Below are 26,525 nucleotides of genomic sequence, written 5' to 3'. Positions count from 1 at the left end.
TGCTAAACCATTTGTGGTACATTTCTGTCCCATCTAAACTACCATTCCTCAAACAATTTCTTTGTGCAGATCAAAAGTCAGAATGGGCTGAGGACCACTTCCAGTAGGCAGCTTGCAAATGACACCATCTGATGTTAGGGGAGAATAGCTGGACAGTAAGGACCCAAGCTATTTCACTTCAGCTTGTCCCAGAGTCCTTAAAGCCACTGCAGGCATCTCTAATGAATTGGCATGACATGGCCTCAGCCTCCTCCCCACTATTCCTCATCTTCCTGTGGATGACAGGTGATTGCAAAGAGTAGAGTAGAATTAGAGTAAAGCTGACTCGGCCTAAAAGGATTTGAATAAGTCATACATCTAAGGATACTGGGGTGATAATGTAAAGCAGGACTGGTGATGCCAGAAAAGCCTAAGACGTCAACAGGATACCAAAATGGCCATTTATAACATAAGGAGATGGAAAACAATACAACTTCACATTTTTCATTATAAAATGAAAGCAGTAAATGGAAATATTACCATCCTATGACATCAGGCTGTAGAGTTTCATCATGATCCAGAAACAATCTTGCATCTATATCTTTGTTTTTGAGATAGAGCTCTTCATACTGTTTTGAGAGAACCTCAACCTCAAAAAACATTGAAAAAAACACACTTTTATTTTATAAGAATGAGTTTGACAATTTACTGAATAATATGGACTAGTCCTACCTCATGAATACAATGCTGAACTGCTACAAAAATTACCTCAGAACTCACAAAGTCACTTTTTACACAACAGCTGAAGCAGACCCAGTAGAAAATTATCTGTCATGTAAGCTAAGATAATCTTTAATAGAAAAAAAATCCAAGATCATAAGACTTTAAAAAAAAAAGCAGGTCTTGACACTATAAAAGAGCTAAAAATAGCTAGAGTGGGAGACCGACCTGCAAACCAAACTAACACTTCCAGGCTTTTAATTATCTCCTTAAAGAAGAAAGAAGTGTCTCCAGGAGCAGGAAATGTAAAGTGATTGTCCTTAGATCAGCTGTTAACCAGTGTAGTCCCTGTTTCTGCTGGAAATGAAGGCCAAGACCAAAGTCAAACCTTCTTGTTCTGAGTGTAAGAGACGTGCCTATTTCTACAAAACCACAGACCATTATTTCAGATCCACGTCATTGTTTTTAAATTAAAATTTACCCAGTTGACTAAATCCCATATTGATATGACATCACTTTGGATGGAAAAGATTGGCTTGTGTTTTTGTTGGGGTTTTTTGGGGGTTTGTTTGTTGTTGTTTTGTTTATTACTTTTGAGTGACTTACATTAACTGTAAGACTGGAGTAAGTTTTTTAATTTTACTTTTTTTAATCAGGTCCAGATAGTTGACTCCACTTCAGATTTGCTGCTATGCTCCTGCAGAAGTAGGCAGTCACTTCAATTATCTGTTCCTGGAACCCTTAAGCATACTAAACAATGCTGTGCTCTGGAAATTCCTGCTAGAAAAACAGGCAACAGTGCATATGAACCCAATTTAACCCTCCCACCAATCCCAAGAAAATGCTGCAAATATTTCCTCCACAGCTTTGCTCCTCATCCTCTCCTTTTATCTTTGCCAAATGATCCCATGGTTAAAATTTTGAGAATGGGACTATAAAATCAAAGATCTCTCAATTTCTATTACCACTTTTTTATTATTTAAAAAGTTCATTATATTATTTTTTTATTATCTTCCTAATGGCTTATGCATTCTTTTTGTTTAAAACACTTCAGTTTTTCACAAACTTCTAGCAAATTCAAATTCTCACTGCAAAAAAAAAAAAAGCAGCTCTTAAACAAAATGGCTGTACTGGGCTAACTGGGAGGAAACCTTCAGCCAAAAATAAGAGTTATGAATCAGTCTAGTCATCAGTTCATAAAGCCTGACCAAACACACAATGAAGACAAATGGAATACCAAAATTAAACCTCAAAAGCTTTTCTTGTTTTGGAAACAACATTCAAATTTATCTAAAGCTCATGGGGTTTTTTTACCAAAGCGAAAGTCATTTTAAATGCTCAGTGTTACTAGGTGTTGCACTGATGATCTCAGCCATGACTGATAATTAGTTGGCTTACATGTATGAACTGCTACCACTGAAATACAGCTGTAACTTTCTGCTTCATTTTAGAACATCCCCTCACGCACTCAAGCTTCAGAAGCAAGGATTGTGTGACTGACTTTTTCTTCAAATGGATCATTTTATACAGTTTTCACCCGGAGAATCTTCAATTAGTAATTTTGACACTATGCTTAGGCCAAGCAGCCTTGCATGGGACTCCTCATTCATTTGAGAATAATCTGTATAATGACCTTTGCCTACAAGTTCATACAGGCCTTCCCAACTACACATACCAATAAAGTCTGAACAGACTGCTGATACCCTGAAATTCATTTTGAAAGAGATTAAGATCTTTAGTGGGAGTTGTATTTTGTTCCCCACCCAACACACTATGAACATACACTTGGCTGAATCTTGCAGACTGATAACCTGATAATCTCGCAGTCTGATAAACTTTGGAGTTGCTTACTTTCAGGTTACCACATCTGCTGGTGACACACAGCAAAATCTACTTGCTTAAGAATCTAAATACATTGCAAGAAGTTACCTACTAAGGTGCACTCCTGCGTATGATTGTGTTGAGGTTGCCTGTTGCATCAAACCACAACTCAGTAAGATGGAAAGCAATCCAACTCCGCTAGTTGTGAAAGTGAGCCTAATATTTTGGCTACCTCACCAACATGAATACAGTACCATGGCTCAATTATATTTAAATTAAGGTGTATAATTTAATACCGTATGCATTGATAGACTGACTTCAGAGACTTGATATTGTAATAGTTGTTTTTTAGATTAATGGACTGAGATCATGGGTATGGTACTGTTATGCCATGTTTCACTTTGTGCAAAAGTGCTGGTTCAGCCTCAGGAAAATAACTTATTAGCAAAAGCTAAAAATACTCCATGAACACTGGAATCCCTGCTAAGCTGCATTCCTGCATTGTTTTATGCGTTTTGCTTAATGATTTTAGAAGAACCTGTTAGGACCTCATCAATATGTAAAGAGAGTCATAAGCAATTTGGCATGAAGTAGAGCACTGTTGTTGAACTGTTCTGAATTACCTCTGGTAGTCCATTTGAACCTACGATACCAACAGAATTCAAGAACGGAATAAAGCTTGTGAAATAGACATTTTTGACCTAAAGAAAGGGAAAAAAACATAACATTAGCAATCTACAGAGCCAGCCATGCATAAACTGCTTTCACATCTTTAACAAACAACTAAGTAAGAAACTTCAATAAGGCACTGTGGTTTGTTCTCAATAAAGCAAAAATGAAATTCCCTACATATGCAAAATTTAGTGAAACGTAAGCATGCAGCACTTAATCCATTGCTGGGGCATTAAATGACAAAAGTAAGAAAGAACTACAATCTTCCCAGCTCTCTTGTATTTCTACTTCCACCATCTGCCTGGATATAGGAAAAAAAAAACAATAACAGAACAAAAAACCCCAGTGCTTTAAATACAGGAAAGGAAAGATTTATCAGCAAAGGAAAAGAGGTCTTTAAGAGCCCATACAGAAACAACATGCATGTTGTGTACTTTTCTCATTGTGGGATGCAGCTGTGAAACCCCATCAGAACAGCCCTGCGTCCACATGCTTCACGCTTTGATCAGTGTCTAACTTTGGACTGCATCTTCACAGTTCAGTTTCCCTGGTCAAGTTATCACCTGTACCAATGGACTTGGCTTTTCTTGTTTGTTACTTTTTTTAACTACCTACTAGAGAAACTACAGAATGGCAGAATGCCTTCATTGCTGAACTTCAGGGAGTGGTTAAGCAAGCACAACTGTTGAGATTTAAAAAGACCATTTTAAGAAATGGATAGTCCAGTGGGATTTAGCAGCAAGATCTAAGAGACTTTAAAACACAGGCATTACCTCATCTAAATTACAATCATGCTCTTTACAAAGGACTTCAATAACTTTTGTATCGGTATCAAGTTGCTTTGAAGTACGTGTATTCCTGTTCTGACCTCTTCTTGGAGTTCGAGCTGGACCATTAACAGCCACTGCAGTCACGGCAGACTCTGGAAAGATAGGCAGAACCACCACAAGGTTAAAGTCTTCTTAAGAAAGGAGAGATTTAAATTATTAAACTTTAAATTATTTAATTTTTTTATTATTTTCCAGGTCATCATCTTCAGTATTTCCCTTTTCACCTAGCTGAACAGCCATAATTACAGGAAACATACACAAAACCCCCTAATTTTAAAATTCCTCTGTCAGTATTTGGACATTTCGCTTTTAAAAAGTTATTCAATGCAGAATGCAATAGCACTTCCTGTAAGTAGTTTTGAATAAGCATCTGTTTTGCTAAGCCTTTTCACTGAGGAGTAATGATTTTTTGTATTTTTACAAAAGTACAAAGCAAGAAGCTGAAAGAGTAACTTCATTCTACAGTTCTGAAGGTTAACCAAGTCACATAAGGCTCAAGTGCTGGTGGGAGCCTGGAATATGGTTCTGCAGGGAATTCCTCCTTTCCCCAAATACTTCCAGGCAAACGAGTATGAAAAATGCTAGTTCACCCTGAAGAATCACAGCATCACTAGGTTGGAAAAGACCTTTAAGATCATCGAGACCAATCATTTAAGTGAAATAAAAGTGTTTCATTTCATTAAGCTCAAAGTAGATGGCTTCAATACTGACAGTCTGAAATAACATACATGAGTATGATTAAATATTCTTGGTTTTGAGATCCTAATCAGCATGCTGTTCAAATTTGTAACTTCATTTGTATTTGATAACTGTTCTGAGAAAATCTGACAAACCATGTGGGCTCATGTCGTTGCATCTCAATCCCCTCAGCCTTAGTCAGACCTTAAAGCCTGACGTTATTCAGCACAACATGAAGCCTCTTGTTCATGAGACTCTGAACAATACATTGTGTTATTTGCTAAAAGATTGAAGCTCTGTGTAACAGTTTACACAGCACCTGCCCGTGTCACATGGTTCAAGTTAGAAATCTAACGCTTCGCACTTAGAACAGTGATACCCACATCTGCAACGCAGACTTAAATGGAAGCATTTATTTTCAATATACAATGCACAGAACCAAACTCTCTCTAATAAAGATTTCCTAGTATCCACAGTTTTACTAAAAAACCCAAAACAAACCATCAGGGTGAGCAGAGTTCAAAACCAGGTTGTTTCAATCCAGTGTTCTTTGAAAAAGACATCCATTTACTCCAACCATGGCTTTGTAACATCTATAGTCAGCAGCAGCTCATGCCTATTATACTATCACCAACAAATTTAAAAGCAAAATGGCACCCCCATCCTTTCCAATCCTTAATTTGCAATGGCATTAGAGTATGTTTTGATACAAAAAATACAGGTTATTTGTTCTTACCTGCAACAAATAATTACTAGATTTACATACATTATCTTCTAAAACATGGAATTTAAAGAATATCATAGGGAATACATCATCTACTCTATCACACTGTAAGCCAAGTGGGTATTTAGTTGTGATGCAAAGAAATAAAGCAAGTAGATTTAGGTGATAAATGCTAGTGTCACATTGAAACTCAGCAGAGAATAAACTTAATTAGTATCCAAAAATCGTTTTATATACACCATGGCTCCAAATATTTTGGTATATCAATTACAGAGGAAAATATTCAACAAAAACAGAATTCTACCTCTGAAGGTTACCATGTATGCTTACTTTATCTGGGTTCTTTTTAAGTGAGTTTTTCCAGGTTTGAGGTATAAAACCTGAATGTGCAAGATGTTTCTATAGTTTGGGGTTTTTTTTACTTAGAGACACTTGCTAACAATGACAGAGATGTGCTAAAAGTAATTTTTTAAAAAGTTTACATTTTACCTCTACCATTTTATTTTGAGCTACCACTGCAATTAGGCTGTCTATCCACCAGATCTTTATTTTAAATGCCTGTATAGTCCAGTATCTTGGTACATCTCTGGTGTCATCACACTGTTATGTCACTAAGAGAGCCATAGCACTGACTCTTCCTTCTGTAACTCAAAGCAAACCTAAATTACAGCTCTCAGTCATCTACCCAGAAGTGGAATCCTTCTACCAACGTAAAACTGCTGTTGTAACAAGCATCTGAACAGTCCATATGTGCAGAGGACACAGTAAATAGATGGTAGGAATAGGAAAATAAGTGAATTTTATTAAACACACTGCCAGATTCAAATAATTTAGTTAGAGTTCACTATCAACTAAATTGAACTAAAACATCAAAAAATCCATTTTAATAAGCTTGAGAAGTTTTATTATGCTAATTATGAATGTTAGCATGACTCTAATAGAAATTTAATCAATTTACTTTCTACTTTAGTAAACAAAAAAACCTAAAATCCTTACTGTATGGTTCCTTGAGCATAGCAGGAGGTGACAGTTTGATAAAATAATCTAAGACACACAGCAACAACTGGAAAGAAATCACCAGGTCATCTTCCACTTGCAACACTTTACCTGCAAACATTTAAAAAGGTAAGAAAAATTTTGTGAGATGTTTGACTTATTTTTTTCTTCCAAAATTACTTTTAAAAAGTATTTGAAAGTTCACCTAATAAAACACTACAATTAGAATTCAGAAAGCATCATACAGGATGCCAGTGCCCTTTCAAGGCTACTAATTTTAAAAGTAACGTTTAAGAGGTTTGTTGCTTTCAACATAGCTTAATAAATTTACTGTGCACAAAATTTCTACCTCTCAATGCTCCTTCCTTCACTTTCATTTTAGTATAGTAGTTAGCTGAGTAGATTTTTACCTACATGTATCACTTCTCTGAAATTCTTCCTCACTTTCTTTTTGTGGTCTTATGCAAGCTTTGTGAAAGCTGCTTAATGTTCAGAAAGGAGTTTCTAGTACATAATGAAGAGAAATTCATAACATGCTCAGCCTGTCACATTTATATGAAATCACTGAACAGTCAGACAAATATTTGCATGAAGAGCAGTTTTAACACAACATAATTCCAGCTGTTCCCAAATTATGATTAGTATGCCAGAGAAGATCCATGAGGCCACAAAAAATTTGGAAAGATGATAGAGATTCAGAACAGGGCTGTTCTGAACTACTTGTGCTCTATTTAAATGTGCAATTTATGTATTTATTTTCTACCAGAATTAGCAAGCATCACTTAGACTCTCCTGTGACTTCAAGTATTTGCTGGTAAATTTTAGCTCTCCTTATTCTCAACGAAAAGGCTGGCTAGAAGAACTTTGTGGGCTTTGCTTTACATTTGGAGAATTCTATTGAAAAAGCTCCACAAAACTCAGCTGACCCAAGACTGATTTCAATGTCAGAGGTGTGCAGACTTTGCTGATAACACAGACCTGGATCAAGCAGCAATTCCCTTACAAACTTGATTCCTTTTTGTAGGAATAGTACAGAAACAAAAAACTCCATGGACTACTACAACTGCTTCATCACTTGGCTTTAACTGGAACTTCAGCCTTTTCCAGCAAGAACTGTATACAGAATTTCAGGGATTTATCTTGCAGTAATGTTATTATTAAATTATTTATATATTTTAAATATATTTATAATAAACATGTCATCTTAAAAAAATTCTGCCAGTCTTTTCGCATAAACATCCATTACTAAAATACTGGCAGATTACAAAGCTCCTTAGAATAGACTCAAACACAGAACACCAACCTTCAAAGCTAAAAAAATCCTAAACCCTTAGAAAGCTCTAAAAATGTATATACAGAAGTAGTAATAGAAGTTAAAAGAGTAGCCAAATTGTACAGACAGAAATATTACTCAGTAGTTACAAAAGCAACACAATCAAACCATTCTGGGTCTGTACTATGGACATTTGTAACAAGGATACCAGTCTCATACTAGACATGTAAACTCAAACTCACTCCAATACTACTCATTAAAATAATTGTCTTTTAATCAAAACTTACCTTTTGCCAGCAAAAAAGTAATCCAGTAATTTTTTAGGACTAATACAGAACTGAGGTCAGCAGAAATCCTGTAGAGACAAAAAAACCAAAGTCTCTGCATTACTCTGTAATAATTTAAACTACAATTTCTGAAAATGTGCTTCTGCCTAAGGAACAACTTAAAACACCATGCAACATTTCACATATAGTTAAGTTTATTAATAATCTCATCACATTCCCTATGCAATTAGGACTACACATTTGAAAAAAAAATAATTACGTGTCTGTAAAGTGATTCAAAAATCACAAATTATCTGTATCATCCTGGGAAAAGAAAGTGAATGTGGATAATTCACTTCACTGTTACAGGCTGTTTTCTCTCTTGGCCTCTGACTAATGCCCTAGTCTCCAGTCATAGCATGAACTCAAGCTCATTTGGGAGTTGCTAGGGCATCTTTTCATCCACTCATTGGTTGCTACGATTAGGAAGCTTATTCTCCAAACGTTCGTTTCCACCATGCCGAGACACCTGCCATTGGGTGGCGATGCTTCCCAGAGGAAGTGATCAGATATATTTCTGCAGCCCTCACCCTCCCACAGAAATTCAAAGTCCCCACTAAACCTAAACTAAACACATGGCACACTATGACTTAGGTCAATCTTAATGGGTTAAACGATAAAACGCTGGCACCTTATCTTGACAAAGACAATTTAGGAAAGACAAACTTACTCACTACTATGTTGTTCCAGATAAATAAGGCCACAAGTCCTAGAAAATAAAAACAAATTCTTAAATACGTTTCTGAAAGCAAACTATGCAGTATCTTTGATTTCACCAGCAGTTCACAACACATTATTGTAACTAAATGCTGACTCTTGGAGAACAGATTAACTACAGCCCTGCTGGAGCTGAGTTAATGCTGTTGCTTGAGCATCAAAGCTTAAACAGCAAAGAAATTTTAATTTGGTATAATAAAATGTTATCGTCTTCTTCCAGAAAAAACAAAATTTGCATGTGCATTGTTGCTCAGTGGCTTGTAAAACACAGCAAAGTATGTGCTACAGCTGTGCAGAGCACCCTATAAAAGGGCATTTTAAAGCCGTTACTGTTTCTGCAGTGTCACTGCAAGCCCTGTAGTATAACATTGCTTCCCAATTATTGTAGGTGCATGTCACTTCAAGGATTACATTCAGTTTATTCAAAAGCAAAACAGAAAAAAAAGATATTTCAAATACCATTTGGGAAAAAAAATGTTATTGCAATTAGAAAGTAAGCAAGTGAAGAAGAGTTAGAGGAGGGACAGAAACCAAAACCTGCCTGCGTAAATCTACCACGACACTTTTACAGCCCAGAAAAGACTTGCAATTAGTAAAAACAAATTACTTACAACTGTCTTAGAGCTTCACAGCTTTATGGTGACTATAAACTTTACAAAAATATTGTGATATACAAATTACCAAGGATTACAGTTAAGTGTGATAGATTAGGCTTTGGAAAGACAAAACTTAAATGCTTCGATTCCGTAGAATACCAAGGGGTGACCTGCTATCCCTTTCAAGGGCCATTTAAGGGACATTTGAGAGCCTTCTGTAGTTTGGGAGGCAGAGTGTTAAAATTGACTTAAAGTCCTGTAGGTAAAACTACCACAGTGTTCTGAAGGAACACTAACAAAAAATGCAAGCATGATGCTTTGATGTTTAACAACATGAAAGAGGTTTCTGCTTGGTATACGCTACAGAAAATTCATGGACAGACTAAAGATTGCCTTGGAGGATACCAGGTCTTGCCAATATGCATCTCTTCTAGCATATATTAGCCTGTAAAAAGATCTAAAGCCCGTATTGACTCTGTCTTGTTAAAGCTCAGAGTGTAGCAACTTAGAAACTTGGAGCAACAGGAGCTCAAAAAAAAATCCATTTGAGAATCTCCTGAAAGCTCTTAGCACTGACATAAGCACATTCAATTTATGCTGTACAAAAAGAATGCCCCTCGATTTTAATTGTTTGGTCAGCCAAACCACTTGGGAAAGTTTATATTGATTGAAAATGAGAACTGCAACTGAAAATGAGAAGGCTCTGCAACTACCCTACATGCTGGAACAGCCTTCAGTTCCAGATCTGGAAGAGAGAAACTACCTTATTTATGCTTTAATTTTTTTTCTTTCCAGAGTTCCTTAGAAAGAAACACTTTGATCAGGATTTGGGGAAGTGTGGGCAGGTAGAAATGGAAAGTGCATTAAATAAAATAACATTGGATAGCAAACCAATCCTCTTTCTTTCTGTAAAAAGTATAACTAAGGGACTAGCAACCACTTGTCATGCTACTCTGTTATTTGTACTGCAACAAAGGGATTGTTTAACAAAGCACTGTAATAGTTATGTAGCATAAAATGTATGATATGTTTATTCAATGCATGTAAACAGTTCCACTTCACTGTTGTGTAAACATTAGCACATAGAGTTTAAACTGGCTCTTCTAATTACAGTTTGAAAAATCTAAGTACTTAAATGTTGACAGCCATAAAGAATTAATAATTTCAAAATTAAAAATGTGTATTACCTTTCAAACTTGTGGTATAGTGCAAGTAATACATCATATTTCTTTTTCAGCCTTGATACAGTGCTATCAACTTCAGTGCTTACAGTATCCATGTTAACATCCACCTCTTTCAGAAACTGAAAAAATGTGCAGACACTGAAAAACAGGAAGATGACAGATTATTGTAACTCTAAGAATGAGTATTCTGAAATAGCTTTTTTATAAAAATAAAAACAAACAACAAAGCATCCCAGAAAAATCCATTGCCTTACTTCACTAGACTCCAACATATTCTTAATATAAGTAGTAGTGACTGAGAACTTTGCCTTGGGACACACCTTGGGTCTCACCTTTACATTTTTCAGACACAGAAATACTATTTGACTAGGTAGAGGCATCTCGTGATATGGGCTCTACAACAAAGAGAATTTTCTTGGCTAGCAGAGATACTAACTTTGGAAGTCAGAGGTTTCTAACTAGACACAACTTTCTTCTTTGTTCTGCCAGTAAAATCACATATATCCAACACAGACATCTTGATTTTTCTGTTCTACCTAGAAGTTCTACTTTAGAAATTTTCTTTTACTTGTCCTGGTTCTGTCCAGGACAAGAGCTAACTACCCCAAGCAGCCAGCCCAGGTGAGCTGAGTCAGCCCAGGCTGTTCCCACACCACCTGACATCACTCACCCATAAAAGGGGCTGGTCAGGGAGGGGTGCTCCTGGGTGCCTCCAGTACAGTCTGAGTATGGCCAGGGTATCTGGTCAGTCCTCTCATATGTGCAGTACTGTGTGTTATTATCACTGGGTGTAAGTGAAGTTTGCCATGGGATGTTACTGCTCCCCTTTCATGGTGATTTTGTCAGCAAACTGTCCTTATCCCAACCCACACAGACTCTGTCTGGTTCTCCTCGGGGAGTGAGTGGCATGTGGTGCTCAGCCACTGTTTGGGGCAGAACCACCCCACTACTCTAAGAACATGAGCCTTGTCTTCACCTGTGCTAAAGGGAGACCTAGGAGTGAAAACTACAATTAATGCATTGGAATATATGGATTTTCAAGTCTTGCAACAGGTACTGGGGGCAAGGGCATCCCCGCCCTTTGGAAATACTATTACAAAGGGGACCACAGTTTTCCCTACTCATCCATGTAATATTACAACCATCAAGAAAGCATCTCATTGTTATGTTCATAACAGAAATGAGCAAGTTGGTAAAAATTAAATAGTTGAATATATTTGATAGCTAAACAAATACATTTAACCCATTATCAGAATATCTATTCTGAGAGAGACTTTTTTCATCTTTGTCAGATTAAAAAAAATAAAATATAAAACCAGTCAGAACCTAATTTAGGAATTCTTTTATTGTGAAATGAAAAATCTTTCCAATGGATCTGTGTGGCTCTAGGTAAGATGATTGATAGAAATCTCTGCCAGTTTGACCTTATAGCTGAGAAAAAGCCCGAGGCAAACAAGCAATCAAGTACTGCTAAAATCAAAATCACCAGAGTAACAGCTTATTCTTTTAAACCCTGAGGGGACAAGTCTCCGTTTGCAGCCCAAGTTGGTCTGTACTTGGGTGGAACGCACTGAACATTACTGCACAAATGCAATTAGATTTCATCCATGTGGTTTCAAGTCAGTCAAGACTGAAAAGATTACATTGAAATGTAGGACCTGACTGTTGCTCTGGGCAATGACACAAGAAGCACGGAAAAGTCTAATTACAACAGATGACTTCCAAGAAAAAGACATTTTGCTCCAAGCCTGGGGCTATGGCCATGACACAGCCAGTGTTCTGCCTTACTCTCCTGCCCTCAAGCATCTGAAAGCCTCTGGTACTGTATGTGCTGTCAACACACAGCACAGTTATTTGGCAAACTGCACTGGAATTCTTTCCTTAGATTCATCTAACACAAGGTATGCTTATTGTTGCTACCTAAATTTAATTATTGTCCTATAATCTTACTTTCTGTATTATGAACTTGGTGAATATACAACAGAACAGTAACAATGCCCTAGCAAAAAGCATGCAGAGAAGTACAAAATTTAGACTGACATTAAAATGCTTGAAAAAAAAGAGCAAGCTGCCAACTATTTGAAGAGTATCATTTTCACCACTTCTTGATTTAGCCTAAGCCTGATGTTAGAAGAGAACAGTTTTACAGAAAATCTTGATGGAGGGAAAGAAAAATATTTCAAGTGTAATTTACACCAAGTTAAATTGATGAAGTCAGGTTGAACGTGAATCAGCTGTGTGATATAATCAAAGCCAATCACAAATTCAATCAAACAAGTATCATTGCTCCCTCAACTAAAATGACAAGACTCCTAGCTTACCAAAACATTCAGAATTCACATAAGCAACCTTCACTTTAAAAACCAGCCTGATACACGCAAAGATTCACAATGCTTTAAAAACTAGTGCATTGTTGAAATTTAAATTCACACTTACATTTACTTACCTTATGCTTAGACTTTTTAGAAGCTCTGTGAAAGTGAATGTCATTTCATCCAGATCAATTGCTGCAATAAAGATGCAGACTCCCCATGTTTCCTTTTTCTTTTTGTTATAAGCCTTTCAGGAAAAAAAGAGAAAGCAGGTTTTATTTTTATTATGCAACAAAAGCAGGTAATATATAGAAAACATTAATTTGTCCAAACTAGATTAGAAATGGTAAAACAAAACACCGTTAAGCAAACATCTGACTATGATAGCCAATTCTTTGACAAGTGAAAGCCATTACAAGTTTCACATCACCGATGAATGACTAAGGACTTCAACTCTTAGAGCACAAGATCAGTTTTACCCATACAATTCAACAAAGCTTTGAAATAGAAGCCTTGGTTCCACAAAACATTTACGCAAACTAGAAACTGTGATTATTTTTTCTTTTTGGTCTTGTTTGACCAAAAGACAACACTGAAAAGTAAGCAGGCAGGAGAGAGGCCGTAAGAAAGCAATACAAAATCATTACAAGCACAGGGAATAAACACTCATGAGCTCTATTCTCCAGTTAGGTCTCAACCACTTATCACAGCTGAACCACAAACCCATCTCTTTTTTACTAAAGTGCAATAACAACAAGCACCTTCAGGCAATTTTCTACCACAGAACTACACTTATGGTCTATCTTCTGCTGCTTAGAAGATACAAGCTGTAACCAATCATCATGGGACCGAGTCTAGATGGAGGCGTCTATCTAGTGGAGTCCCTCAGGGGTTAGTACTGGGACCTGTACTATTTAATATATTTATTGATGACCTGGATGTGGAAATAGAGGGTACAGCCAGCAAGTTTGCTGACGACACAAAACTGGGAGGAGTGGCTGACACACCAGCAAGGCTGAGACAGGCTGGAGAGCTGGGCGGGGAGAAGTTTAATGAGATTTAACAAGGCAAGTAAGTATAGGGTCTTGCATCTAGGGAAGAACCACCTCAGATACCAGTATAGGTTGGGGACTGGCCTTTTGGAGAGCAGCATAGCTGAGAGGGACCTGGGGGTCCTGGTGGACAACAGGATGACCACGAGCCAACAATGTACCTTCCTGGCCAAGAAGGCCAATGGCATCCTGGGCGTGGTTAGTAAGTCAAGACAGGTCCTTCTCCCCCTCTACTTTGTCCTGCTGAGACTGCACCTGAAATACTGTGTCCAGTTCTGGGCCCCTCAGTTCAAGAAGGACATAGAACTCTGTGAAAGAGACCAGCACAGGGCCAACAAGATGATTAAGGGAGTGGAACACCTTCCTTATGAGGAAAGGCTGAGGGGATCTGGGCCTTTTTAGCTTGGAGGAGACTGAAGGGATGACCTAATTAATGTTTATAAATATGTAAAGGGCAAGAGTCAGGAGGACAAAGCCAGGCTCTTCTCACCGATAGGACAAAGGGCAACAGGTGCAAGCTGGAGCACAGGAGATTCCATGTGAATATGAGGAGAAACTTTTTCATTGTAAGGGTAACGGAGCACTGGAACAGACTGCCTAGAGAGGTTGTGGAGTCTCCTTCTCTGGAGACATTCAAAACCCACCTGAACATGTTCCTGTGTGATTTAATCTAGGTGCTCCTGCTCTGGCAGGGGGGCTTGGACTAGATGATCTTTCGAGGTCCCTTCCAACTCCTAACATTCTGTGAATCACCCGTCATTGAAGAAAAGCCATCCGGCAGTAACAGACATGTCATCTACTCCTGATAGTTCACAAGCCAGTCACTTGGAGACAGCCAGGAATCAGTTACAATTCCAGTATCTTTCCACCAAAACAGCACCTTAACAGAAAACGCCTGAAGACTGATGTTCTGTAGAAGCATGAAAAAATAACCTAAGGTATACCCCAGGCTTTGGAAACAAAGCTATTGTGAAGACAGAAGTAGGTGTGGGTGCAGCCCTACAAGACTCCTGAAACTGCAACGTCATAAAATGTTCTTTGAACATTGGGCATGCTTGTAAATAAATTTCTAATGCCACCCAGGCACAGTTGCTTCAGCAGAAGAGCAGCATTTGAGCTTGCCTCTCAGCAGCTCTAGGTGGGATGTGTCACAGGACAGAGGCAAAATACACCGCCAGGAGTGACTGAGCTGAAATACTGAACCCCTGCTCTTCTACACTGCTTAGCTGTAGCTCGCTCCCTGGCCTACTTCTTTATTCTTTCCCCTATCACTCCACCTACCTGCCTCCCATACAACACCAACATGAGACACAGGGATCAGTTCACTCTGGAAAACACTCCCAAAAGGCAACAGGAATATGACTGCGGCAGACCTGCCTCCCTCTATCTTACATAGTCTTCCAGAACTACCCTGAAAACTCTTACATCCTCAGCACCTACTCATGTCCTCACTTACTCAGCAGTGTAACCGTGACAAAGAGCTTTGCCATGACCACAAATGATACAATTTCACTAACACTGACACACTGGGGAGGGAAGCAGGGACAGATGACAACCACTGTTTATACATACATGAAGACTGACCAGGGTGTCCTCCAAAGAATGAGAAACTGCATTTGTTTGTGCAGCTGATAGGAGTTATAGTACAAACTGGAATGCAAAAGTAACCAGTCACGTTCAACAGCGTGGTAATTGTCCATCATTCAAGTTACTATGTTCTTCCTACATTCCTATTTGAGAGTTTCTATGGATTGTGACACCTTGTTGTCACAGTTTTGTGTAGCTATGCTGCCAAGATAGATTTTGTAAGCAGCAGCTAGAAGCTTTCTGTGAGCCTCAGAAAATAAACATCGGCCAATTCAAGGTCAAAGTTGCTACTGACCAGAGCTGAACCAGTCAGTGATGGTCACAGCACCTCTGTGAATCACATTTAGGAGGAAAAAAAACTGCAGGCAGGTACAGGGAGAAGGGAGTGAGAAGATGTAACAAGCTGCATGGACACCAAGGCCAGGCCTGAAGGAGATGGCGGGGAGAATGAGGCTTTCCAGGTGCCGGGAAGAGAGATTTCCCCTGCAGCTCGTGGAGAAGACCATGGTGGAGCAGGTGTCCCCTCGCAGCCCGTGGATCAGGATGGGGAGCAGAGACATCTACAGCCTGTGAAGAGATTGATCCACGACTCAGCAGGTTTGCTGGGGGACTTGTGACTTTGTTAGGGACCAGGCCAGGGGAGTCTGGGCCCAAATGTCAGCACCCATGGAAGGGAGCCCTGCTGAGAAGCCTGTGGTGAGGAGATGACTCCCTGGTTGAGAGGACTCACGCTGGAGAAGTTCGTGGATATGACTGTCTCGCATGGGTGGAACCGCACGGTGCCGCAGGGAAAGTGTGTGTGTGTGTGTGTGTGTGTGTGTGTGTGTGTGTGTGTGTGTAATGCCCCCCCCCCCAGCTAAGACAGAAGATAACTCAGGAGGAACGAACTGAAAACCCCCATTCCCCACACCGCGATGGGGGGGAAGGAGAGAGCAAATTTATGATTAAAGTGAAGTCTGCAAAGAAGGGAGGGGCAGGGGGAAGGTGCTTTAAGACCTGTCCACGCTTCTCAGTACACAATTCTGGTTCACTGGGTGTGTAGTTGTAGTAGCAATAAATCACTTTCTTTTATTCTGGGTTGAGTCTGTTTTGCCCATTGCTCTAATTGGAGAGTGATCCCTCTGTCCTTATCTCAAGTCCTAAGCCTCCCGAGATATATATATATATATATGTATATATATATATATGTATTTTCTCCTCTTTTTGGCTGAACAAGGGAGTGAACGAGTGGCTTGGTGGACATTTGGCCTCTAGCCAGGGCCAAACCACCACACTTGTAAAACAGAAAATTGTTTTGAAAGCAGCTATTAACAAACGGAGATGAATGTGATGATACATAAAGGAAGAGATATTAATATAAAATAGTCACTGTCTCTTCGTTTATGGGAAATCTCACTTTTCAGATACCATTGTATGCCACCAGCAACCTAAAGATGAAGCAAAAAAAAAATTGCTCTCAGGTGGTTTGCACAGAAAAAAGGCTCTGCTAGGAGACACACTCCCACCACCTCAGCCAGTCTCAACAATCCTTTGCTGATAGGTACCAGCAACTACCAGGCATGTAAGAACAAAAAATGTCCCGTAGGATGGGAACATCTATTTTCCTGCATTAGTAGATCTGTGATGCATTGTACAAAATGTTGAAGGTTAGGCTAGAGACCTATTAAGAAGGAGGATGACAGCTCCCCTACTGCAGGCACCACTGCCACTGGAGTCAGCTGACCTTTTTTAATATACAAGTTCCCTTCACTTCATGTTCCTGAAAACTCAGACCATGACACTGTCCTGTAAACACAACATCTCATAGGGTAGGAGGACTGAGTACTAGAAAGTAGAGAAATTTTGCTGCTGGTTTGCTGCCAGCAGCTTAATGCTACTCTGGGAGAATATATGCTTGAAGGCTTTAGCAATAATTTATTTGGTAAGAGCAAGGTCTGGTTTTGCAAGGATAATCTTTAAACTCCTTATCCAGTATGGTCTGGGGTAACAACTTATTCATTTCTACCATTAAACAAGACAGCAGCCTTAGATGCAGCCTGTCAATCCACTAGATTCAAACCACTACAGGGAGTCATCTCTACTATCAGGTCTACCCCCATCCATATCCACCTTCTCCTCAACCAGAGGACGCTAGATGACTGCTGGCTTAATACACAGAACCCAGTATAAACAAATCAATCACCTATTTTTTCTAGTAGCAAAGAAAGGTGAGCAGCACCTGAGCACGCCCACCTCAACACCAGCTGAGAGGGAGGAAAGGAAAACAACAGAATACTAGACTAGGACTATCCCACCCAAAGACAAGCAGGTAAACCACTTTTCTTCTCAGAAAATAAGACTATCTGTCTATACATGAAGATTTTAGTGATTTTTAATAGATAAAATATATAGATCATGGGGTGGGCGAAGAGATAAGGAGATATCTTCCTGGCAAGTCAGACTTCTGAGATTTCTCCTCTTCATACTCCTTCCCTCCCAAAACTCACAGACATTTTTCAAGTTCTTTCCTATACAAATGAGTTAAAGCTGACAGCAGCAACATCGCTCCATTTAACTACTTTTCTGGTGTCATAACCCCAGTGGAGCCAATCCTATGACACAAATTAACAGTTTCTTTACAACCAAAGCCAGACAATTCAGCCCAAATAGACTTGAGGGCATGGGAACAGACACAAGACAAATTCACAGCCAGAAATTAATTTCTGAGTTTTCCTCTTGACCACAATCTGACTCAAGATCTTTGTTGATACAGCACCACAACAGAAAACAGGCAGGACTTCCAGTGACCTTATTTCAACTCATCATGGATCAAAGCCCACCAAGCACTAACTCAGAGATTATTTAGAGCCTAGTAGTCTACAAAGATTGATTATTTTTTTTTAATGAATTTCAGGTTCTGGGGAAACAACAGTGTAACTTTGGACAATGCAGGTCAGTTTTGTTGACTCAATAGAGTTTTCTGTAGGAAGAGATCAAAAACTCTTACAAACTCTTTCAAAACACTTATTTCTCATTCTGGACTTAATATTGCTACTATTTCATCTATTTTTATCAGATCATTAGTTTGTCTTAATCTAGTGAAAACAACCTGGAAGAGTCATAGGCTTAAAACACTTGAACTGAACTACTGTGAAGCAGGATTCTTGCCTCTCTTCCTTTCCAGATGTTGTCGCAAGGTGTTAAAGACCCTGACAGAAATAGCTTCTGTTCTCTGCCTCAAGAGGTTCTCCAGTGCTGAACCAGTCACAAGGAGGAGATGGTTACAGGAAGGCTCAACTCTGGTTTACAGTTAAGAGATGATTATTATTTTGCCAACATAAATAACAGTTTTGATGACAGCCTACAGAAATGATCCAGAATAGAAGCTTCAAATAACGTCCTGTAAAAGAAGGTCAAGAGAAATGTACATGAGAAATATGCAAACACAGATGGCTATCTGAATCAAATGGGATATAGGATGTCACACTGTAAATAATAAAACCCTAATTTTTTCAAGGGGAAGATGTGGAACTTTTTGGCTTACTAAAACTTCAGCTACCACAACCTAATCTGTATAGAAAACTAGCTAAATGCAATGAGAAACATTCACAGATGTGTTTGTGGCACGGTACTGAGGAAGACAGCAGGAGGAAAAAAAAGAAATCAAGATGCATTCACAATAGAAATATGCTCAGAGTTAAAACTTGTAGGACATATTTCCTAGAAAGATAATTCTAAAAGTTAATACTGTACCCATTGTCTACACAGTTCTTCTATTTTTCAGCAATAACGGTTCTAAATTTACTACTGAACATTTACTACTGAACATTGTCTGGAGAATTACTATTAGTTCTTTCTCATCAGACAAAACCAAATTCACATATAATACTGCCTAAAAGTAAAGGAAGTCAATGAAGAGTATTGAACTGATGGGATATGAATAATTCCCATTACAGTTTTCTTGCATGTAACAGGACTGGAAGGGACATCAGTCTTTGCCCAGGATGGGCAGAAGAGTAGTAAAAAGAAAATAAAAACCAAAAACTGAAAGTATGGCAAAAAAGTGCAAGGGCACAACACACATAGCCAATACATCTACTACCAAGATAATGAATGTCACCAGCAATAGCCAATGGTGACAATTTTTGTTTGCTTTGGGACTTCCAGTAGCAGTTCAATTTTTTTTCAACAGAGGATCCTAAAATATCTGTAATATTTCTCATCCATCCAAGCTTCAACGGATGCAGGTTCCACTTCGCTGCACTTCTGTAAATAACAGACAAAGCTCTAGACAGAAAACATTTTTAGTTCATGTGTGGCATGCTTTTGCCAAAAGCAAGAAGCCTCTGCATGTCTTTTAACAAGAGGATGAGATGGCTTACCAACAACATTTTTCATATGAAACTACAACCAAAAGGAGCTGGTTTAACTTAAATGTGAAATTTTATGGATTAGGAACACTTGACCTGCTGCTGATCAACATTTTAGTCTATACAGAGCAACTCTGCTGTATTTAAGAACTATTTTATTCCTCCACTTATCCAGAGTTCACCTTTTAAGTTTTCTTCACAAAGAACATTAAACTCCGGTGCAAATCAAGTGTTCTACAGCATCTGTGTACCAGTGTAAGTCAGCAGTTCCAGAGAGTTTCAAAAGATGAGCAATTTTAAAAAAATTTTTAAAAATTTAAAAACATCTTCAGATGCTGGAGACTATGGAGAAAAAAATGTAACACAGGGCAGCAATAATGCATTCTCACATCCATGGGGTAGCAGATACTTATTTTACAGAGCACAGGACCGGCTTTTTATGATTAGCTATACTGTATTTATCTCAGTCTTTTTCCTACATGGAAAGGACCAGTATTCAAATACGTAGCTAAGGAAGACTGGATGAAAAAATTTGTCATCCGTTTTGTTTGTAACCATGTATCACAGCATAGGTATTCTGGACCACAAAATACACTCCATTTTGAAGTCACAAAGAAATTTGCTACTGTATTTTATGGTACAAAGTTTTTCATCCTTGAGATGTTGTTTTAGATTTAGATTTTTAGAAGTCTTTATTGTTGCCCCAGTTAGCCAGGTATTATCAGTGGGACTGTGGGCACAAGCAGTTCAGAGTTTTAATACTGCAGGGCAAATAACCTAGTAACTTTCCTTTGCTGTAGGTTCTGCTTCAATGATAGTTGGTAATAAAATAGGTTTTCTTTAAAGTATTCAACAACAATTGAAGAAACTTTTTTTAATTGCTTTCTATCATTCCATTCCAGTCTATTTAAACTTTGCTAAAGTAAATTAAAAAAAATAATTTCACTGCATCAGTGCATTTCAGAAGAGGAATGGAATTTGAGCCACAATGCAGACATTGCTCAAGTGCTATACACTGTATATACATACACATCAATTATAAGCAGAAAAATTTAACTCAAGTTCATATTTTCAAAATGTAAGGTCTGTTTTCAAACAGTTCTCCAGCCATTAATCAAACAGGCCAACATACATTTACTTGTAAAAGGACTCGATCATCCTTATAGGTCCCTTCCAACCCAGTATATCCTATGATTCTATGATAATCAGCTTTAGTTGTAACACAGACACAGATTATATTATAGTGCTCGGGGAAAAACTCATGGGCAAAGAATATTAAACTAGGAAGAACTAACTATGTAAACTGCAGATCTTTCACCATCAGTTTTTAATAGCAACTTAGAGTGACACGATAAAAATGACTCAGGAATTCATGAGTCTGAACCCCTGAGGAGCAGCAAGAGAACTGTGGGCCACACTTCCCTAACAGCAAACAAAACCCAAAGCCCCTACCCACACACCACATACTATGGCGAGTTGGGCTCTAGAGGTTGAAGCACACCAGACCCTATGCAACATGGTCCTCAGCAGACTCCAACTTTTATCAATCTCCTAAATTACCTGCTGTGGGTTTGCACAATAGGGTTCAGTGGCAGGGGCTGCAGGGATGGCTTCTGCAAGAAGCTGACGGAAGCTTCCCCCAGGTCTGACAGAGCCAATACCAGCCAGCTCAGTCACAGCACCTCTGTGACAACATATTTAAGAAGAAAAAAAGCCGCAAGCAGCCGCTTTTTGCCACTGAGAAGGGAGTGAGAAGATGTAAGAAACTGGGCAGGCACCAAGGTTAGTCAGTGAAGAAGTGAGGGGAGGAGGCACTGCAGAAAAAGATTCCTCTGCAATCCATGGAGAAGATCATGGTGGAACATGTTGTCCCCCTGCAGCCCATGAAAGAGGATGGAGAGCAGAGACCCCACACTGGAGTGGGGGGAGATACATGAAGGATGCTGTGACCCAGTGCAAAGCCCATGTTGGAGCAAGCTCCTGGCAGGACCTGCAGCCTATGGAGAGAGGGACCCACATCAGAGCAGGTTTGCTGGGGGATCTTGTTACTCTGTGGGGAGCCAGGCTGGAGCAGTCTGGGCCTGAGAGATATTCTATGATTTATGACTGCACCCCACAGAAGTGACCCACGCTGGGGCAGCTGGTGAAGAGCTGAAGCCCTGTGGGTAAGGTCTCACATTAGAGAAGTTTGTGGAGGACTGTCTCCTGTGGGTGAGACCTCACACTGGAGCAGGGGAAAGGTGTGAGGAATGTCTCCACCCATTCCCCCTCCCTCCAAGAAGGAAAACAATTTGGGAGGAACTGACCAAAACCCCCATTCCCTCTATCCTCCATGACATTTGAGTGGGGAAGGAAGGAAGAGAAATCATGAATAACATTGAGCATGGGAAGAAGGGAGCAATGAGAAGTTTTTTAAGATTTGGTTTTACTGTTTTCATGGGGTACTTTCGGGGGGAGGAAGCACAGTAATAAATTAGATGCATTTATTAATTCTGTGTGGAGTCTGTTTTGCCTGTGACATTAACTGCAGAATTATCTTTCCCTGTCCTTATCTCAACCCATAAGTCTTTCACTATGTATTTTCACTCCTGCCCAGATGAAGAGGGGAGTGACAGAGGAACTTTGGTGGGCATCTGGCCTTCAGCCAGGGTTAAACCACCTCATCACTTTTTCTTCACATCAGTTTGTTTCCAATTTAGTCACCATGTCATCTGTTTCTCACATTGGTTCTTTTTAATATATTAAGCAACAATTCATTCAAATTTTTTCCTGCTTACATCACCCAATGTTGTACTTCAGATTCCTATTTTGTTGTTCTTTACCAAAACAAACAGTAGCAGAACACAACAAAACCCCTGAACCTTTTCCTAGCAGTACTACTATGGCTCCCAGGACCTCTCCTCGTCTTTCTTACTCCAACAATCACATGCTGTTTAAAGTACATTAGTAATTCCACTAAGTCTATTTACTCTATCTAGAGTTTACAGGCACTGTTGATTCATAAAACAGATTGCAGGACATTTAAAAAATACAAATCAAAGAGTACAAGAGAAGAAAAGCATCAGAGAATTTTCTAAGTCAACAACTGTTGGTATATACGAGTTTTTGAAATTAAGATGGTAAAAACTACAACTCTAAAACAGATGTATTTTTTGACCTGGGTAGCTTGCTTTGGTAAACAAGAAAAACAATACAACAAAAGTCTTTGTACAACAGTAATGCAAGACATCTTATTTGCATATACATTTCCATGTTTACAACAAACTTGTCCAGGAGTTCACCTGATATAAAAATAATTTTAAAATAAAACATCTTTCTGATTGTGCATCAGATACCTTTCTTCACATCATATACCAACAGGGCTGATTCAGTAAAACATTTCTGGAACCAGCATTTGGGGCTCTGTCTCAGTCTTGAAGTCATGATTTGCTGTAGAAGTGTAATTAAATTCTGGCTGACAGAGGAAAAATTTACCATTACATTTAACAGACAATTGCAGTACTTGGAGCAGTATCTCTCTGTAGCTCTAATTTTTCCAACTATAAGTTAGCCTCAATTTTCCAGAAAGATCCCATACCTATGATATGTTACCTTCCTGCTCCACACCTCACAGGGTTTCAGCTGTTTCAAAGATTAAAGGCCCAGCTATGATATCCCTGACTTGGTGAAACAGGCAAGTTGAGAGCACTGTACAAAAGGTACAGTAGAGCTACACAAGATAAGAACAGTAAAATTTGAGAAGTAGCTCAAAGATTTGAAAAAAACCCCATGAACATGGAAAGGGGTGACATACTGAAGGAGAAAAGGAGCAAGTCAGCCAGCTTCGGTGGTGCCAGCAGCTTGAGCAAGCATTGGTACAAAGGATTCCTTCCAGGGAGCAGCAGATACTAACCTTCCTCCTCCTGACCAATGCCTGCCTGGCCAACAAAGACACTTCAGTTGTCTCACTGGAGTGCAGGCACACTTAGGCAGTTAGGTCACTACATCCTAGCAATCTTTTGTGTGCATGTGCCAAAAACAATTGCTTTACACTTTTAAGCTGATGTGTCTTGTTTGCAGAGTCTCTTTGCATGTGAGCACACATACTCTATCACAAACAGGACAGTACTAACAGATGATTACACTCTAAGCAACTAAACATTCATTGAGCAAGGGGGTATGGCAGGTGCCCACATTTGCACCCTGAATCTCTGCCAGTTACCACAGTACCTCGTGCATGGGCCACGCTGCTTCCTAGTTAGCACTAGAAGTCCCCTCCACATCCTCAGAGACCTGGGAGGCACGATTCTGAGATCAAACACAAAAACAAAGCCTGTGTGCCAGGGAAAGTAATTCAGGTGTTTATGTCCTGTAAACAGTTTGAGAGTGGGATCATTAGATGCTACTCCTATTTCCATCAGTGGTCTTACTATTTAACCCAAGTCAAACCAACTACAGGGTTAAACAGAAGTGTTCTGGTAGGTACCTATCTCAAGCTGGCATCCTGCTATTTCCCATTTTGCTCAAGAATAGAACACTGCTACATAAGCAGCTTCTGTTTCAGTTCAGAACTGAACAGATTAGCACTGAGCCATTTATAAAAACATATAGAGCTGATGCTTGCAGGACAAACCCTGGGCCAGCCCCTCCAGCACCTTACCTTTTCCACATGGCAAAAAGAAGCGGGCAGCCTCTTCCTGAGTCCCTGCAACTTCAACCAGAGGGTTAGCCTGAGAAGGCCTGCTCCCCACGGTAACAGCTTGACTTGGAAAGGGAAGCAGCAATTAGCCAGGCTGCTAATTTGCTTGACTTCACACTCAAACAAAGCCTGTGCTGGTCTCAGCTAGAAGCAGCAACTTCAGTGCCAGCCAGGTCCCCATAGAGGTACACAGTGGCCAGCTTCCTCATTTCAACACCTTGCTGACAGACCAGAAAGTCTGAGGTCCTGGATTGAACCACAATATAAATTAGACCTTTTCCTATGCATTGAAAGGCTCTTAGGACAGAGCTCAATTGCAAGACAATAACCATTAGCTGTATATCACAAATGAAGATCTAGTCATTAACCTGTCCTGAAGAGGTGAAGGAGGTCATCTTCAGATGCTGAAAGGAGATGCATCTTACCTGGCCACTGCCAGGTAATGGTGAGTGAAAAGACACTTTCACCCACAAGTGAAGCTTGCAGAATTATGCTGAAACCTGCTTTGTTTTTTGTCACTCACTGGAGCTGACCCCTCCTGTTTCAGTTAATACAAACAAGCTCAACTGTGCTTTTAAGCAAGTGTTCCCTGAAAACATCCACAGCCAGAAAGTGCATCTGATCCTGAAGCAGCGACACACAGACTCTCCCACACTGTTACTGCACAGTGTTGCGAAACTCAAGCGCCATCAAGAGCAGTTGGACCCATGCTGCAGTTTAAAAACCACAGACAATCATGTATTACTAGTAACAGCAGAGCTGCAGCAGGTCAGCTCCAGTTCCAGGAGAACAAGCAGAAGTCAAAACAAAACCAGAGATGCTAACTCACATGGGGCAAATGAAACACTGCAGCCAGGTATCTTAATCTAATTCAGGTCTGTGTTACAAAGCTTTGCTCGTGATTTAATTGTATTGCAGCCCTTCTCCAAGTCGGCTTGTTGAGACAGCAGTAATACACTGAGGAGAAGAGAGAATCATGAAAGGGCACAGCATTTTAATCTGTTTACACATGCCCAATGACTAACTTTGAACGGAAATACCTCAACGATAAGTACATACAGATCAACAGCGTTCAGTGAAGAAAGTTTAACCTGCAAACACCCCTTTCTCTGCAACAGTTTCCTGCAGCCTCGTAAAAAAGGCCAGGGTAGGAAGAAATGCACAGAAAGGGATGGTGACTCGAGGTGTGTACAGCTGACTCAGATCTGAAGTAACTCTCAGTTTGTAGAATTAGCTGATCACGTGGCTGTGTTTTCTACTGTCACTTACTAGTGATTTAAAAGGGCTCCTGAGTCCGTACCTTCATCGGACACCACGAACAAGGCAGAGAGATGCAGAGCAGGGCGTTTACACAACACAGGTACACGGCAACGCCCACCTTCCGCCCTGCTGCTCTTGGGAAGAAGACCCCCAGGAGTCACACGGCACCAGCCTGGGTTGCCAGACACTTGGCCCCGCGTCCCGGAAAGTTACAGTTTAACGTTCCGACCCAGGCGCAGGACAGGCACCGCAACACAGCGCCGCAAGCCGCTGCGACTCACCAGAGCTCCGTCCGCAGCCGACAGGCTCTCGTACGTCTTCCACGCTTTCTCCCGCACGCCGCCCGGCACCTTCAGCGCATCGCAGAGCCCGACGAAGTCAGCCTCGCCGATCTCCAGCCTGGGGAAGGCAAAAGCCCTCGCTAGCGGGGTCTCCCTGCCGCGCACCGCGCCGCGGAGCTACGAGGCGGCACCGGCTGCCGAAGGGCGCCCCGGGGTGACACGGCCCCATCCCGCACAACAGCCCAGCCCGCACCCACCCTCCCCGAGCGCGGAGAGCCCCGGGGCCGTCCCGTAGCCGCGGGCTCCCGGCCCGGGCGGCGCTTACCGGGGGGCGGCGGGCGGCGCGGAGCCGCTGTCGGGGCTGGCGCGTTGGTTCCTGGCGGCGCCCGCCCTGCGGGGAGGTTTGGGCGGCATGGCGGCCGGCGCGCAGGCGGCCGTTGGGCTCCGCCGTTCGAGAGCCCGCCGCGGGCGACGATAACGGGCGACCACC

The 26,525-nt window shown here is 40.3% G+C and overlaps 1 protein-coding gene across 1 annotated transcript in view; it reads right to left on the bottom strand.

The window, feature by feature from the left end:
- RB1 (RB transcriptional corepressor 1) overlaps nt 1-26,525 on the bottom strand; it is an 82,080-nt gene extending 55,555 nt beyond the window's left edge. Inside the window, exons 1-10 of the mRNA XM_084274797.1 lie at nt 26,361-26,525; nt 26,036-26,153; nt 12,963-13,075; nt 10,520-10,654; nt 8,690-8,728; nt 7,981-8,048; nt 6,421-6,531; nt 3,966-4,114; nt 3,144-3,221; nt 520-629 (exon numbers count right to left, since the gene is read on the bottom strand). Of these exons, the coding sequence (XP_084130923.1) occupies nt 520-629; nt 3,144-3,221; nt 3,966-4,114; nt 6,421-6,531; nt 7,981-8,048; nt 8,690-8,728; nt 10,520-10,654; nt 12,963-13,075; nt 26,036-26,153; nt 26,361-26,449 (1,010 nt within the window). The 5' untranslated portion in view covers nt 26,450-26,525. The remainder of the gene's footprint in view (nt 1-519; nt 630-3,143; nt 3,222-3,965; nt 4,115-6,420; nt 6,532-7,980; nt 8,049-8,689; nt 8,729-10,519; nt 10,655-12,962; nt 13,076-26,035; nt 26,154-26,360) is intronic.

Source organism: Gallinula chloropus, assembly GCF_964237585.1.
Source record: "Gallinula chloropus genome assembly, chromosome: 1".
Lineage (NCBI taxonomy): Eukaryota > Metazoa > Chordata > Aves > Gruiformes > Rallidae > Gallinula > Gallinula chloropus.
This window is presented reverse-complemented; position numbering and strand designations above follow the sequence as displayed.